The sequence below is a fragment of the Dendropsophus ebraccatus genome, chromosome 10, assembly GCF_027789765.1.
Source record: "Dendropsophus ebraccatus isolate aDenEbr1 chromosome 10, aDenEbr1.pat, whole genome shotgun sequence".
Classification (NCBI taxonomy): domain Eukaryota; kingdom Metazoa; phylum Chordata; class Amphibia; order Anura; family Hylidae; genus Dendropsophus; species Dendropsophus ebraccatus.
In genome coordinates, this window is record NC_091463.1 from 60,766,756 (window position 1) to 60,784,614 (window position 17,859).

Sequence of the window (17,859 nt, forward strand, 5' to 3'; positions counted from 1 at the left end):
CTGTCTGCAATGGCTGACAGCACTTTGTGTCTCCCTAGTGGTCCTAGACAGACCACTACATAGACAGTGTTCAATGGCGCAATTGCAGGTTCACAATGTTTTTTTTTTTTTGTTTTGTTTTTTTTTTGCCGTACAGATCACTGCCTGTAAATACGAACATAGAAAGAAGCCTATCGGCTTTAAATTTGTACGTAATTGCGGGTGTGCAATTATGGACAAATTTTGTTGGCGCGTGACCGAGGCCTTTTATAGCTCATGAACCTTCGTTTCAGGGTACCTTCACACTAGGGCTGCGGTAACGATAATTGGACGATAACTATGACACACCCCCTTTGTAAGCCACACCCACTTGGGCCATACCTATCTATCTATCTCCTATCTATCTATCTATCTATCTATCTCCTTGATTGATCAATAGATAATAGATAGGAAGGAGATAGACAGACGGATAGATAGAAGATGGATGGATAGAAGAGAGATCTATCTATCTCTTCTATCTCTAGAAGAGATTCCAATTGCTTTGTGAATAAATCTACACCTTTTTACATTTATGTCGAAAACAGCGACGTTTCTGACCACAATCGTGGTCTTCTCTCAAGCCAAATGTTATTTGGCTTGAGAAAAGACCACGGTTGTGGTCAGAAACGTTGCTCTTTTTCTCATAGGTTGCTGAACAGGTTGGAGGAAGTCTTGTGTGCTGTGTGTGCAGGGACGCACAGACAGCACATAGGGGACTGGCCGTGATGCTCTGACAGGCCGGGCAGGTGGCGGGGGCGCTGGGACGTGCAGGTGGCGGCTCAGCTGTGCTGTGCCGGGCCGGGCCGCTGAGAGAGGCTTGTGCTGGCCGCGGGAACTGGCTGAGACGAGCAGGGGCGGTGTACAGTGCCGGACGGATGACACGGGGCGCGCTGACACGCCAGGAGGTTGGGGGATGGGGGGGTGGCGGCTCCGTTGTGCTGTGCCGGGCGGGTGATGCGGGGCGCGCTCTGACACGCCAGGAGGTTGGGGGATGCGGGGACGGGCGGGTGGCGGCTTTGTTGTGCTGTGCCGGCGGGTGATGTGGGGCGCTCTGACACACAGTGGCAGTCTCCTATGTGTTGTCTGTGCGTCCCTGCATACACAGCACACAGACATCCTCCAACCTGTGCAGGGATCAGGGCTCAGACAGGGAGATGAAAGTGAAAATACCGCAGATACCGACGCCAGTGACGGTATCGGTATTTTCACGATATACCGCCCAGCCCTACTTCACACATATCGGATTTGCAGCGGATTTATGTAGTGTGAAGTTGAATGGGGTTACATACCTGCAGCGGAATTTTCATTCTGCTGTGAGTATGTAACCCGACCCCTTTAGGCTGGGTTTACATATATAAGTTGGCATCAGTTGCGTTTTTTGCCTAAAAACTGACCATAACTGATGCCAAAAATGCATCAGTTGTCATCAGTTTTTCTATCCTTTTTTCCATCAGTTGCCATCAGTTGTCACAATTTGCTCTCATAAAGTTGACATTTCTTTTCCCTATAGGTTTTCCTGTAATTTTCAAAGTGATTTTAAGGTACTTGCAGTATAGTATAGTGGCAGACCCCTTGGGTATGTTCACATCTCATTTTTTCCTGCTATATGGGAGGGGGGAGAGCTCACAGGGGGGGCTATATGGGAGGGGGGAGAGCACACTGGGGGGATATAAATATTATGGGGAGCTCACAGGGGGGCTATATGGGAGGGGGGAGAGCACACAGAGGGGCTATATGGGAGGGGGGAGAGCACACAGGGGGGCTATATGGGAGGGGGGAGAGCTCACAGGGGGGCTATATGGGAGGGGGAGAGCACACAGAGGGGCTATATGGGAGGGGGGAGAGCACACAGGGGGGCTATATGGGAGGGGGGAGAGCACACAGGGGGGCTATATGGGAGGGGGGAGAGCACACAGGGGGGCTATATGGGAGGGGGGAGAGCTCACAGGGGGGCTATATGGGAGGGGGAGAGCACACAGAGGGGCTATATGGGAGGGGGGAGAGCACACGGGGGCTATATGGGAGGGGGGAGAGCTCACAGGGGGGCTATATGGGAGGGGGGAGAGCTCACAGAGGGGCTATATGGGAGGGGGGAGAGCACACAGGGGGGCTATATGGGAGGGGGGGGGGGAGCTCACAGGGGGGCTATATGGGAGGGGGAGAGCACACTGGGGGGATATAAATGATATGGGGAGCTCACAGGGGTATAGATATGTTTTGTGTACCTTTTGCGCAGGCTATACAGTTCACTGTAGTTCAGCACTGTAGCTACTCCCTGTACAGGCCTATGTAGGACCGTACAGCCAGCTACAGCTACAGTTATGAAATAGTTTTATGCATAAAAAAAATAAAAACAGGACACCCTTTTATTGATTTTTAAAAGGTTTTATTACATATATTTATGATTTTACACTGTTATACACAGCCCTGTTGGGTGGGCTTTCACAGGACCCCCTGGCGCTGCAAAGGCAATCCTCTTCGCCTGAACGCCGGATGCCGGTGCCGTACGGGATGCGTCCTGCCCGGCCAGGCATCCGGCGTTCTATTCGTTATAATGAGTGCGGCGCCGCATCGCCGGAGCGGTGGTCCGTCAGGACGCTGCAAGACACGTCCTGACGCACCGACGGTCCGGCGATGTGGCGGCCACTAGTTCACCACCGCACATTTTGAACGATCCCATTGAAAACAATGGGATCAGTTCAAAGATGCGTTTCCCTCCGGCGCTCTTCTCCTGCGCCGGAGGGAAACGTCGCCAGACATATGTAAACCCGGCCTTAGCCGCCCACAGCATACATTACCTGCTCGGCGCACGGCAGCACTTATTGGCTGAGTGGGAGCCTCACATGCAGCCGTCGCGCCAAGCAGGTTATGTATGCTGCGGGGGGGTTAAAGGGTGCGGGTTTCATATGAAATATTCAAATAAATTCTGCTGTGGGTATGTAACCCCATTCAACTTCACACTACATGGATTCTCAGCTGATTTCACTGCAAACTCACAGCATGAAATCTACTGAGAATACGGTACGTGTGAACGTACCCTCAGTGGGTAAAGTGGTGTCACTGCCATGTTGACGGTTTAGACCATCTTAACCAAATCAGGCCCAATATTTAGCAGCACCGATTGCTTATAAACAAGGGCCTTGGAATAGGCAACAACTTTTTATTTTTTTCTTTGTGCACATTCCCTATTACATGGGGAAGTGTGTGTGTGTGTGTGTGTGTGTGTGTTCCCCCCCCCCCCCTCCAACCAGTTTTAAAGATGTGGTGATTGAGTGTTTGTATGTTTGCTGATCACTCGGCTTGTTACACAGGGTAATATTGGCCTCTTCAGCTTATCATCCTGTCTAATAGGGCCCTAAGCTCTCGAGTTTCTTAAGGGGTTGTTCATTTTAATGTGAGCTTTCGTGTAATACTAGGCTCTACAATAATTCACTTCCACAGTGGAGATGTTCAGAATACAAACTGGTTAGCAGCAGAGAGTAATGGACTATCTGGTGCAGGCGTGCATTTACATTGAAGCATGTTCTGCAGTATACAGTCATGCTATTAGCCCTAGAAAAATATGTTCAAACCTGCAGTAGCCATCATCCTAGGTGAGTTGTGTGTGCATGTGAGTAATGGGATTCCTGAGCTCAGGGTCACCTCCAATGGATTTTACAGTGTGCTCCATCTGTAATTCAGACTGCTATGACCTTAGTTCTAGGATGGTGACCTGTTTGTGTCGCATTATGTCATGGGATACATTTTCATGAACTTTGTTTCTCAGGTAATTCTAAAGACTTATTGTGCACATGGTGAATAGTTGATAAGGGTGCTACATGGCCTATGGAAATATGTAGTTTATGTAATATGAATCTTATTTTTATTTTGCAGATTTTGACTTATCTGACTTCTTTGATACTACAAAAGCCCCCCCCAAAGTTGTCCCTAAACGTCCAACTAAGAAGCCAGGTAATTCTATAAGCTACCTAGATGCTTGGGTTAGCAGCATGACTAAAGAACTTTTCTATTATTTGTTTGAGCAAGAAGTTAATTCTATACAAAATGAGGATCACCAAAATGGTGCGCGTAGGAGTAAAGAAGGAAGTGGTTACATAAAAGGTTTTGTGTTTTTTTGTGTGTAATAGTAAAACTATCACTTCAACTCCTAGAATGTTGCACTCAATACATACTGCAACATAGTATAAGGCTGGGTTCACACTGCACTTCTGTGTACATATAATGTGGATGTCTTATACTGTAGGAAGAGAACCTATTGGGTAAATGGATGCTGAGATATGCCATACAGCTGAATCTGTTATCCATTGATTTACATCAAGAAAAACAAGATTGCAAGATACAATTTGTATACAGCAAAAAAAAGCATAGTTTTGTATACAGGAAACAAACATTGAAACATGCAAAAGTAGAGTTTGAACCTAACCTTACCAAGAATATTCTTGTCCTCTGGCTCAGTCACAGGAGCAGAGTGATGCACGGCTAGGGGCCTCTTGTTGGGTTAGATGGGGGGAGGGTGTTGTCCAGTAATGTCACTGTGTATTACACTGCACCTCTGCAGCATCAACTCTACATACCGTTTAACATTTTACAATTTTTTTTTATTTTTTAAGATGTGTATCCCTCAACTAAGAAGCCGCCTGTTAAGCCACCAAATAAGCCAGGTATTTTATTTATTTTTGTTGTATCCAGTAAAATACTTCATTCTCTATAAGTATGAGTAAAAAGATATGAATTAGTTGAATTTTATAAGAATTGATAACCATTACTATGCCATCATTATTTTTAGGTTAAATTCCTGTAACTGCTTAATGAGGACCTTCCCTGTCCCCATGGGTTAACTAATTGATGCTGGGACTCGGACCAATCACTAAAATGGAATTGAACTGTCCCCCAGAATTAACAAAGTGTACCCCGCACACCTGGCCACCACACTGTTTATTCTCTGTGGGGCTTTCTTAAAACAAGACTTCTACTGGAGCTTGGCATAGGTTCCATCTGTAGACTGCTGTTTTTGTTTCTCGTCAGTATAGAGCAGAGTGCTGGCTAACGGGAGGCCTATCAGTCTGGGACCAATGGGGTAACGTTTCTCCCTTCACAAACTCTGCTCTGTACTGATGAAGGGCTTATAACCCCAAAACAACTGTCTACAGTCAAGATCTCTGGCATGGCATAGGTTCCTAATAAAGACTCCCAGTTGGAGTGAGACGCTAACTTTAAAGGCCCTATTACACAAAGTGATTATCGGCCGTGTTTGGCCAATTATGGGCCATTACATGCGATAATTGCTTTGTGTAATAAAAGGCAACGATCAGCTGGCATGCATGAAGACGGCAGATCGTGGTCTTGCAATGTCTTTCAACATGTTGAAAGACAAATGACTAGGATAGCAACGATCTGCTGTCGTTGCCCCGTGCAACAGGAGCGGCGGCAGCAGCACACCGCCGCTATCTCCTATGAATCTTCTTTAGATCGTCCGGGGGGCCTTAAGGGTCCTTAAGCAATGACTTTTCTTTTAAAAGAAAGAAAAATTGCTATGAAAAGTCATCGATTGTAGCGTTTGTATCCATATGCTGTAACCAATGAGTGTTTCTGAAAGACGATTAACAATGGTTTTGAAGTCACCTCATAAGATGGGATCAACATACGAAATTTTTGTTTATAGTGTGATTATTGCCGCGTTTACACCGAAAGATTATCACCTAAATTCAAACAATTCAACATTTTTTTGCACAATAATCAGCCCACGTAAAAGGCTCTTAAGGGAAAGATTCCTTGAAACGAATTCTGAGTGGCGCATTGATGGCCTGTAAGTCTCCATTCATCTTTATGACACTCTCCCCAAAGATAGATCAGTATCTAACTGATGGCCACCACGCAGAGAGAGAAATGCTTGTTTTTAGCTACTAGTGGAGACATATGTGATAACATAAGATCCCTTCTTGTTTACACACATATATATATAATTTATTGACTGACTTTCCCTGCCAAGGACGATGCTAAATCAGCTTTTTTAGGAACATATGTACATGTAGATTAAAACAATCCAAATCTGAGAACAGTTTGCTTTTTCATTGTCCCAAACCAGGACACAAAATGACTGAACATGGCTTTGTGGGTACTTGAATAAAACACAGACTAGCCGGTTGTACAATACATGGAGAGTATTATTCACTTCTCATATTTTAATTAAAGGAATTGGTATGACTTGGCTGCTGTCTGTTCCTCTTGACTCCCCTATATACATGTACCTGGTCTGCTAAAATAGACGGATTTGTTTGACTATCCTCTAAATCTTTCCCAATATTCTGTATACATGTCTTTGTAGCTTTGCATGTCCTGCTTTTTGCCTTTGATTTATTTAAGCTGTGTTTGTGTTGATATTATTTGCTTTGTGCTTTGTACCATTTGTGTTGCATTTTAAAGGTCCTAAAGATTTTGACTTAGAGGACGCCTTATATGACAGAAATGACCCAAAAGGAGGAGGAGGAGGAGGAGGAGGAGGTAAGTTATTGGTCAATGAAAGATATTGAGTACCTGACTTGTTATATGTATCAGAAACCATTAGGATACTTCTTAGTTAACCTACTAATGCTCGGCTTGTAGGAAAGCATTAAAGGAGATAAAAAAATCAGCAATGCAGGGGGTGTGGGAACATAATAAAGTGTACTTACCCATCCCCGTAGCACTGTTCTCGTGCCCCATGTACAGCCGCCGGCTTCCTGCAGCTCTTTCACCTGCAATGTTATGTACCTGGGTTATTAATTGCCCACGCAGCCAATCACTGACTGGAGCGGGATGCTGGGCTGTGATGTTGCAGCTGGAGGAGAAGGGGGGTAAGTGACAGCGAGACCTGGGAGCAGTGCAACGGAGCCAGAGGGACAGGTAAGTATAAATTGTGTATTAATTTCCCACAACCCCTGCCTGCCTGTTAATTTCACTGAACTTCATGAGTGTTCCTGGTTTTATGTTTTGAAGGTTGCAATTTGTATTATTTTTATGTAATATAAAGCAACAATTTCAGTGCAGACCATCCCGACCATTTTACCTTTTAGGCCTCATTCACAAGTCCATAGTAAGGCATAATTGCGGACTTCACTATGAATGTGCATCTGTAGTGGTCTAAAATTCATGAACCTTTGCATAGACTAATAGTGATTTGTGCTGCAATTGCAACGAGGGGATTGAGTGCCGACCTTTTAGTTCAGCGGTTGCTTTCCCATTGTTACTTGTACAGACAGGGAGCAGAAGGGGCTGCCCGAACGATCCTTGGATTGTTCAGGCAGCTCAATGAAGCTAGTGGTGGGCTGCCGTCGCTCCTCCTATTACACGGAGGTACATGCACCAGACCATCATGGTGCACACATTGTAAGCTTTCAGCATGTTGAGAGACCTCGATCAGCTGGCATTGTGTGTATGAGCTGATTGTGGCCTTTCAGCAGGTGCTATTACATTAAATGATTATCGGCCTGAACGGCCAGGGCATTGGTGTTCAGACCCCCACCAGTTGTTAGGAAGAGCCAGGAGAAGCACTCTACTAGGTGCTTCACTTCCCAACTCTGTATGATCTTTCTCTGTTCTGAGCTTAGATTTGCTTAGCCAAGCATTTCTCCTTAGTCTAATCGGTATGAACACCCAGACCTTAAAAAATTAAAAATTTACTTTTGCCATGTTAAACAGTAGGTCATTCATTTGAGAACTCTTTAAATCTGTTCTAGCTCCAACAAATGTTATGTGATGAAAAGTCAACGTATATAAGTGTCCACATGGTTTGCTTATATAAAGCTTATGCAATTGACATTTCCATAACTGTAGGTTCCACGATTAGAGATAAAGATAAACCCACAGGTGGTGGAGATGCAGGTGAGACCCTCTCCAGTTACTCCTCGTGTGCTCCAATCTCCTTCCTTGTCTATAACTACTTCCAGACTCTCCTTTCTAACTAACTCTGATGCACTGCCATGTATATGGGGCATATCTTAACAAACTACTGGGTGATATATGGCTTTTTGCTTTCTTTGCTATTAATGCATGTGTCACAGGCATGCATGGCAGAACTTGGTCAAAAGGATGTTTTTATGCTCAACAGAAAGCCTTACCTGGTTTGTGCAGCTCCCCATGTTTCTATAGAGGCAGTGACATTAGGACCATGCAGGCTCAATCCAACCCATCTGATCCCTAATCCTCCTGCAGGTAACTGCGGGATCTGTAGGCACAAATCTCACATCTGTGGCCAGCTTCCTATCCGACATGCATAGGGCACTAGGACGGCTCGCTTACTGCTGTTGCTTCCACTTTCTGATCTGCATCTGTTTGAAGATTCTTCTCGTGTTAGTTTTCTCCTGGTCCGCATTAAAGTGAATCTGTGACTCCCTGAATGCCCACTGAGTCATAGCACAGCTGGTTAGAGATCAATAAATGCATCCAGTGGTGTCACCAGTTTGGTTATGTAAATCTCTGACCCCCTGACTGCTTACCAACCTGTAGAACTGGCCATAATGTAAGTGTGTGTCGAGAAAATCACTATCCCTGCCCCTAGCAGGGCCCATGGTGTAATCACTGTACAGAATATGTTAGTTCCCGTTATGTTCTCCATAAGAGATCAACTTTAATTACAAATGGGGAACCTTGCCTATGTGTGCTCACAATCTAAAGGAGAATATCACTGATGGTACACTCCACCCAGGGTAGGCAGGAGACCCCTGAATTGGTTTGGAGTACTGGAGTACTTTTCTGTATGGTGTGCGGTGGCTTTTTTTCTTCTGCTTTAAACTTTTTCTTCTTTTCCATGGCATAAAAATGCATCAGTTGTATGCAGGCCATTTTTAGGCCAAAGACCTTTGGATAATGCTTGTTGGATAACTTATCAATGACACAATCTGCTTTCACATTGCAGATATTTCTGACTCCGATTTGGAAGACATATTTGATGGCGGCTACAAACCAGATAAAGGAAAAGGTAGAGTCCACCCCTCTATGGTTACGAGAGAGTGCATGCAGGTTAATGTACAGAATGGACCCCTCCTGGCCCCTCTATACAGCCGGGCATCATCCATCACTTTTCAGCTAGGTTTATATAGAAAATAAGTATATAAACACAACTTGCCCATATAAATAGTTAGTAAGTGTGAATTCACAAACAAGTTGTAGATGAAAAAAAGAAGTTGCCAATCGTTTAAAATATTGTTTTGTGCTTTCTATAAAACTAAGGCACTGCAAGACTTGGTGGCATCAGTTATATCCTCAGTGGAAACCCAATCTAACATGCCTTTGGTGGAGGATTGCGATACCCCCCCCCATACACATTAGATAGTTGGCCACTCCCAGCAGGTCTGGGTGACTAATTTGTATAGGCGTTTTCAGTAGGGACACTCCATATCGATGAGTTGAGTGAAATGTTATCACCCAATTGTCAATGTATTCCTACTTTTTCCATTTAAGAATAACCGGAGCAGTCAAGATGCCCCACTGTTTTCTCATAGGGGCCCTATGTACTTTCTATAAAGGTCAGGAGAAGAGCTGACAGCCTTGTTGTGCAGGTTTTTATAGAGGATCTGTGTTTCTCTACCATCATTTATTTATTGCACAGATGTGCAGCTGTAGTTACTCGATTCTTTCATTCAGGTGGGACTCCTGGAGGTCGAGGAGGTGGACGTGAAAATGATAATTATGAGAACTCCGGTATGTATTGTTAATGGGAAAAACCTATAATAAAGTAACACAGCATGTTTTGTGTTTACATTTATTTTGTACTTATATTTATTTTATATTTATTTTATGTATATCTACAATAAATCCATAGCTATTTTTTAGTTTGCCGTGGATCTGAGATAATATCCACAACTTAACAATTCAAATGTTTTGATAAAGAAATTAGCTTAGATTTGACACTACAGACTCCAGTGCAGAAATGCTGAAGGAAATCTGCAGGGAATCTTGTGTCCGTGGTTCAGGCTGCAGCTCTGAATCCTCAGACTTATTGCCGTCTATAAACACAAGTGTATCACAGGCTCGCATGGAGGGATGATTAACACTGTAACCAGATCAAATTTATTATAAAATACAAACAAATGAGAAAATAACTATTATCCAGTAATTGCTATAAATATACTGAGGGAAATGAGCCTTAGAGAGAATCTGTGAGATTCTGTGTCACTTCATTTGCCGAAAACGACTCCTTACTACATTAAAAAAAAAACAACAACTCAACACTAGGTGTCTCACTCTGTTTCTGTATTGTAAGGGGCAGAGAGACCTGGATGAAAAACAGGAAGTGGGGGCGGGGCCTTAGCTAGTGGTGTGGAGGAGAGAGCTAGGACCTAGGCTATGTGCCCTGCAGTTTGTTAGCCTGCCTACCTTAGCACAGTGGCAGCCTCTCTTAAATCCAGTAGACTTTTACCAGCACTGTCATGGCATAGCGGTAGGGACTAAATGCTGTGCTGTGATTGGCCAGACAACTAAGAGAGGAAGGGTTAATCACCAGGCAGGGTTTAAAAAAAAAAAAAAAAAAAACCTTTTGAAGCAATAGGAATTTCTTAAGTGAAGACCTCTCACTGCATAAGGAGAGCAGTTTAGATTATGGCTCCCAGTTGAATATTTTCTGATGATTTTGCCTTTATTATTTTTTTCTTTCCGAAATTTCAAAAATGTTATGTATATCTTTATTATCACCCATTGCTATAGTCTGTTTTTAGATGGTAAAACGTAATTTGGACAATCTCCCTTGAAAGAAGTCTCCTCCTTGGTGGCGATCAGCTACTATTGGGCTCCAGGGAGAATGTAGAGTTACATGGCATCTAGTTATGAGAGCAGACAGTCATATAATACTCACACTGAATCCTCCAGAGTTTCAGCTGTTCTTTCCAGCTGCTGTGTACCCTCCACTACTAGCCAAAGTATCTACTCCCCTATCTGCCCTATTAGGTCATTTGGAAAGGGAATATCCCATTGGGACAATGCCTCTAGATCCCTTCTTGTGTTGGAAGAAGCTACAGAATATCCTTCCCTTCCTTCCCTTCCTTCCTTCCCTTCCTTCCCTCCTTCCCTCCCAGGAAGAGAGAAGAAATTGCTAAGGCTGGGTTCACATTGTGTTTTTACATTCCATTGTCTTCTATTATAAACAAAAAATTAAAAAACTGATCAAAACACATCAGTTTTATTAAACCATACATAAAAAAAGGATCAAAACGGATGTACGCAAATACATTGTCTTTTTTTTTGTGTGTGTTTTTTTCCCCTCCCTAAAACGGATTCAAAAATTGCATTGCAAGGACGCAGTGTGTACCCAGCCTTAATAAAGTATTAAGACTGCATAGAAGCTTCTCAGAGTCTTCCATTTTCTTACAATGGGGATTTTATTTTACTTGAAATGCTGCTTAATCTGAACCTTACAATATCCTTTTTCTTATGACAGGAGACTTAGCTGAAACTGGAACCATTGCAGGGATCGCGAGCACTCTGGTGTTGGCATTAGTTGGGGCTGTGTCCAGCTATATCTCCTATCAACAGAAGAAATTCTGCTTCAGTATTCAGCGTATGTGATTTCTTTTTATTTACTGTGCTTAAAGGGAAACAATATGTATCTTTTGCTGAAGAGCCGCCAGTCATCTTATTTTTGCCTTTGGGCACACCAAATGGATTATTAGCATATTTCTTTCAGAACAAATTCCCCCAAAACAACAAAACACGGAGAAAAATTTGTAGTAGAGAATGGCAACAGGTACATTTAAAGGGAACCTGTAATCACTTTCATGCTGCCTGAACCAAGTCATCAGGGCTGTCTCTGGAGGGCTTCTTCCCATCTTTCATTGACAGATCTTGGATGTTTTGGATGTTATTGGTGGGGCCAACAATAGTGTCTGCTTGGTGTATGCCCCATGCTGTAATCATACAGATGTTTCTAAAAATACTTCCAGAGGCCAGCCCCCTTTGTAAATTTTACAACTCTAATCCAATGGCTACAGCCACTTTATGGCTATGTTTTTACATGCAAAAACGTCCAACCTTTGATAAATATGGACTTCATTGATGATTATTAACAATGTCAGTCTTTTCATAAAGATAGACATTTTTAACGTAAAAGACTGTCGGAACATAGCCTAAATATGAAAATGAAAGATCAATGTGTTTTGTGGCAGTGGGGGTGCACCAGCCCTCCCATTCAAACTGATAGAAGGCAGGATTTGGCACAGAGTCCGTGTGGGGAGGTTTACGCACAGATTCCGTAGTGTGAATGGGGCCTTACAGTCTCCTATTCCCGGTAAATGACCAAACTGTGTGAACCCCCCTTATACTATCTGCAGCTGTATAATTGGGTAAAGCTGGATACACTGTGGGTGGAGGCAGTGGGACTCGCAGCTTTTTCATAGAAATACTGAATCAAATTAAAGCCTGAATCAATAGAGACAAACTCTACCTCCAATTTAGTAACCAAATCTGTACAGATAAATCTCTACACTTTACCTTTCGATTACATGGAGAACTATATTTTGTGCCACCTGAGATGAAGCTGGAGGGGGTGTATAGTAAATGGGGACAGAATTTTAAGTACTAGGACATTTTACATCCATCTACTGTATATAGGATTTAACCCACTATTTTCCATTTTACATTTCCTCCTTCTGGGACTTCTCCAGCTATTGGTAAAGGGGGAGCAAACAGAATGCTAATGACCGGGTTGCCAGCTCTGAACAAATGCCATCATTGATCTGGCACATGTGATGTGAGTCACTTATCCATACGCTCGCTCGCAGAACAGAAGCTGTTTATACAGTAACACTTCTCAGTACATGTGGTGGAGTTTTTTTCCGTCAGTGCAGAAATGATGATTTCCTCGTAGTGAACAGACAGCTTATAGCCCGGAGACACAACTGTCAAGGTGTTTGCAGGGGAAGTGGTGTCTAACATAGACAGGTTAATGGCTGTACCAGGGAATCGGCAGATGTAGGATAGTATACGACTGAGTCATACTCTTTTATTCTGTATCAGGATTACACTGAGGACCCTTGATCCGTTGACCTTAATGCACCTCAGTATTGTGATTTTAGAACATTAACATGTCCTATTACACATGATGATTATCGTCCAGAATGGCCAGTAATCGGCAAAGTACTGCAGATAATCATTATGTGTAATAGGGCCCTAAGAGATGGCCTAGACTTCAAATGACTGGATACTTTGCATTAAATCTGTAAAGTAAAACTAAAGTGCAGTACCACACATAACCTGAGGACAGGGGTGGTGCTGGTTTTTGCAAGAAAATAGCAGTTTTTTTTCTAATATATATATATATATATATATATATATATATATATATATATTAGAAAAAAAACTGCTATTTTCTTGCAAAAACCAGCACCACCCCTGTCCTCAGGTTATGTGTGGTACTGTATATATATATATATATATATATATATATATATATATATATATATATATATATAATATGTATGTATATGTATGTGTGTGTGTATATATATATATATATATATATATATATATATATATATATTAGTTTTTTTTCTAATATATATATATATATATATATATATATATATGTGTATGTATGCAAAAAAGGGGTCAGTGGAGCCTCAGTTACGAGTCTCAAAACACGGGCGGGAATAGCCAGATATCCCTCTCTCCAGAGAAGGAAGCCTATTGCCAAGGGGTGCCTCCTAATGGGGAGAGCACCAAACCACCCTGATACGTAGTCCCTCAGGTCCTCACTCTGTTGCGAGCTTTAGGACCTAAATAGGGAAACACCAGGGTGGCCCCTGTGAGTGAAAGTCTAACTCTGTGGCGAGTATAACGACATAAGACAAGGGTTACCAAGGCTAGGCATCCATCCACAGACTGCAGTTTCGGGGTATTTGCCCCTAGTCAGTGTGGAGCAGGATTCTGGCTACTGGGGCAATGATAAATAGACCAACAAAACACAACAATCACTGAACTCAGGGAGAACAGTGAAAAATTCCAATGGAGTACTCCCCTTTTTTGCATATTTAAATTTTGTATGGGACAATCAATGGAGACTCGTAAGTGAGTACTCCATTGGAATTTTTCACTGTTCTCCCGGAGTTCAGTGATTGTTGTGTTTTGTTGGTTAATATATATATATATATCATATATATATAAAAAAAAAAAAAAAAAAATTATATATATATATATATATATATATATATATATAATTTTTTTTTTTTTTTTTTTTTTCTAAAAGAGAAGTCCAAGGAAAATAATTTGCTAGTAGGCAGGGTAGGGTGGTGGTGGGGGGGGGGGGGGTGCAAAATAAAAAGAAATACTTACCTCTTCCCATGCTCCCGAAGTACCACGTCAAAGGCTCCCAGGACCCTGGCTGGAACTCATTTTCCTCCAAGTTGCGATGTCATGACATGATGTAATTGGGGGAAGTACCTGACTTGGTCCAATTGACAGCAGGCAATCCATGCTCTGTGACATTGGTAGAGAATGAGATCCAGCAGCCTGGTGAGAGTCCTGGTGCGGTCAGGCAGCGCTGCGGAGGCACAGGGAGAGGTTAGATCTTGCTTATCATGTTCCTCCCTGCCTGCTTTCAAATTATTTTTTCACCGTACTTCTCCTCTAGTCGACTCTTGGGTAGAGGTAAAGGCTCCAGGTGCAAGATAGGAGTCTGCTGACTGGCCTGCACCAGAGATGACATGGTAAAAGTGAACAATTTTCATATTCGCTGTTCTATTGGAGTGTGAATGTCACATGACTGCTCTGTGCTGCAGTAAAGTTGCAGGCGGGTGCACTGAGGCCGGCTCGCTGTTACAGGATCATACATGTTTTATTACACTCATCTCTTGCAGCCTGAGCCTTTTCCCTGCTACATAAAGCAATGGGACCATGATACGCATCATCTCTTCTACAAGACTAAGCTTGCCTGGAGAATGTCCTTTTTTTAGATGCTTCTGGGTACATTGTCAATGGGATTTTTTTTCTTTCCTTCAAGCTTGTGGACAAACATAAGTGAATGATCAGTGAATTCACTGCTCATCTAATTCTATTCTCCCATTTATTCCCCCCTCAGAGAATTGCTTCCATAATGTCATTGCCCCTAATCCTTACAGTTTGCACTGCTCCGCACAGATCTGTATTGGGAAGCCTTCCATAATGGTGTCTTCATACTGCTGCACAGCATCATTGTATCCCTGCAACAGAAAACATCAAATGAGGCGTGCAGAAGAAATAGTTTTATTCTTTTTTTTTGCCTCCAGCACAAAGAAAATGATATGTGAAGCCAGCAAGGACTGCTGTATTAATGCGGCTTAAAAGAGGAGATAATGGCTCTGTGCAGATCACTGCTCTTTCCCACAGTATATAGTGGTGGATTTTTTTTTTTTTTGCTATAGAAGTCTGATGTGATAGAACCATCCCAGTGTATGTCTATTCAGTAACTGCAGCCAGTGATATAAGGCTCCTGTTATACCAAACCATCCCTGCTATTAGCGTCCTGACTATAGCCGCCTGTGATAGCGCGCCTGACCAGACCCTGGATAATTGTTCTCTATTCATTCTACAGAAGGACTTAATGCCGAGTATGTGAAAGGAGAGAATATGGAGGCTGTGATGGCAGAAGAGCCTCAAGGTGAGACAAGTGGGAATATTGAGCTTCTGCTTAATGTTTTATACCTTGAATAATGCTGGATGCCACTGTTTGTAGAGAGAAGAATTTAAATACTCCTTACACCTTTCTGCATATGTTCAGTAGACGTCAGATACTTCTGACATATATTCATGGTTGTAGGAAAGACAAATAATACTTTACTGGTTGATGGTCCTAGGAGGAGGATCAGGATGTGCCTTAAAGTGATTATTTGTTCTTTGACACAATTTAGGGGGGTGTTATTTCTTTCCCCCTCTTTGTTTTTGGTAGTCAGAGCTTTGCTTTACCTTTTTTATACAGACCTAGAGTTACATTATATAGGGACCCTACTGCTAATGGTTTATATAGTGAGATCAAGTATAACACAGAAAGCACTAAGCTCCCCCTAGTGGTGACTACAGACGGACAGATTTGTATCTTTTAATCCTTTATCTAGGAAACTTAACAGATATTTTGAATAATTAATGAATATGTTGAAGCTCCATTGCTTTGCCCAACTAAGTGTGCCATGGTGACAAAAGGTGCACATTCACTTTTTAAAAGTTAGAGATGCCATCGTGACTAACAAATATTGTAATGAAGATACAATATGCAGAGTACAGCAGTATTGAGTTTGGTGTAAGCAAAAGTGTCTAGCAAATTGTATGAAACACTGTATGCGCCATTTTCAGAATTGCATAAAATTATGGATTTTACACCAATATTGTTCCCTGGTACAATGTCCTCTCTAGGGTTAATTTCACAAAATTGTTGCTGCTGTTACTAAAAAAATAAATAAAAAAAATCTTAGTGCATTGTGATATCCACCAGGCTATGGGTTACCATGTGTTCAAGAATCCATTTACGTCTGCAATATGTCTTCCATTTATACCGGAAGCCAGAACCCTGTGCCTGATGCATCATGCATCATTCAGACTTGAAAGACTCCATTGACTTATGATTAGGTTCCTATGCAGTTTATGCTGCAAGAATAGTGCTACAGGCTGTGCTATTGTCATCAAAAGTGATAGAAACCTTGACAGGTTGTGTTCACATCTGTGTTTGGTGGATTATAAGATTGGTGCGATTGATGAGATGTAAAGAATATACTTATGGTGCATGTGGATCCTTGTGATCTTACAGACTTGTGTTTCCTTTTTCAGTGAAATATTCTTCTTTGGAGGCTCAGTCTGCTGCTCCGCCCACAGGAGACCCGTCAAAAGTGTGAACATCGCAGCCGTAGTCTGATTCTCCCACCACATATCTTACCAGCTGCACCTACGGGGATCATTTATGGAAAATTAAAGCTGCAAATGACTAACTACTGAAATGACAGAATTTGGCTAGTATGAGAAATCCCATTGGGTTTTCTTGCCACAATCTTGCATAAATTACCCCCCACTCCCTACTTTCTTTGGGGGGGTGTTGTACATTTATTTCTTATTTATTGGGCTTCCTGGCTCATCTTAAAGGGAACCATTCACCCCGTGGCCCCCGTTAGAAACAGACATACAGTAACATAAAGGTCAATATACTTACCACATCGCTCCCGGTCCCGTCCCGGATCCCGTTGTTGACACGGAGAAATCGCCGATTCTTCTTCTCCCGCCCATTATGGTAATGAGCTGAGATGAGTCCAACGTCCATAGGAAACGACGGATGAGTCCAACTTATTCATGAGGTCCTCTTCTCGTCGCCGCCCATCCACGCCTCCTGGAACTTGATTGACGTCTTCAGTCTTCAGTCTTCTGCCGAATTCCCGCGCAGGCGCCGTTGCGATGGTCTCGTCACCTCTTCTGCGCCTGCGCGGTAAACAGGATACGTGTTCGAGCCAATCGGCGCACGCGCAGTAAACAGTGAAGCTGCGGAGCGGCTTCAATTGTGAACTGCGCATGCGCCGAAAACGACTGTCACGGCGCCTGCGCGGGATCCGGCGAGAAGATAGAAGACGAGGAGGAAGAAGATCCGGCGTCAATCAAGTGTCGGAGGCGGGGAGAAGGCTGGACTTCGGGCCGGCGGCGCTCATTACCATAATGGGCGCGAGAAGAAGAATCGGCGATTTCTCCGTGTCAACAACGGGATCCGGGACGGGACCGGGAGCGATGTGGTAAGTATATTGACCTTTATGTTACTGTATGTCTGTTTCTAACGGGGGCCACGGGGTGAATGGTTCCCTTTAAGCTTGGGTTTTGCATCCATTGTATTGGATGCTTCCTTTTAGTGCGTCCCATGTTTACATTTTA

General features: G+C 43.0%; 1 protein-coding gene across 1 annotated transcript in view; it reads left to right on the top strand.

Annotated features, from left to right (window-relative positions):
* CD99L2 (CD99 molecule like 2) overlaps positions 1-17,080 on the top strand; it is a 68,705-nt gene extending 51,625 nt beyond the window's left edge. Inside the window, exons 4-12 of the mRNA XM_069986232.1 lie at positions 3,892-3,969; positions 4,629-4,679; positions 6,442-6,508; positions 7,829-7,878; positions 8,912-8,974; positions 9,640-9,696; positions 11,429-11,548; positions 15,554-15,619; positions 16,780-17,080. Coding sequence (XP_069842333.1) covers positions 3,892-3,969; positions 4,629-4,679; positions 6,442-6,508; positions 7,829-7,878; positions 8,912-8,974; positions 9,640-9,696; positions 11,429-11,548; positions 15,554-15,619; positions 16,780-16,844 — 617 coding nt within the window. The 3' untranslated portion in view covers positions 16,845-17,080. The remainder of the gene's footprint in view (positions 1-3,891; positions 3,970-4,628; positions 4,680-6,441; positions 6,509-7,828; positions 7,879-8,911; positions 8,975-9,639; positions 9,697-11,428; positions 11,549-15,553; positions 15,620-16,779) is intronic.
* Positions 17,081-17,859: the final 779 nt, after the last annotated feature.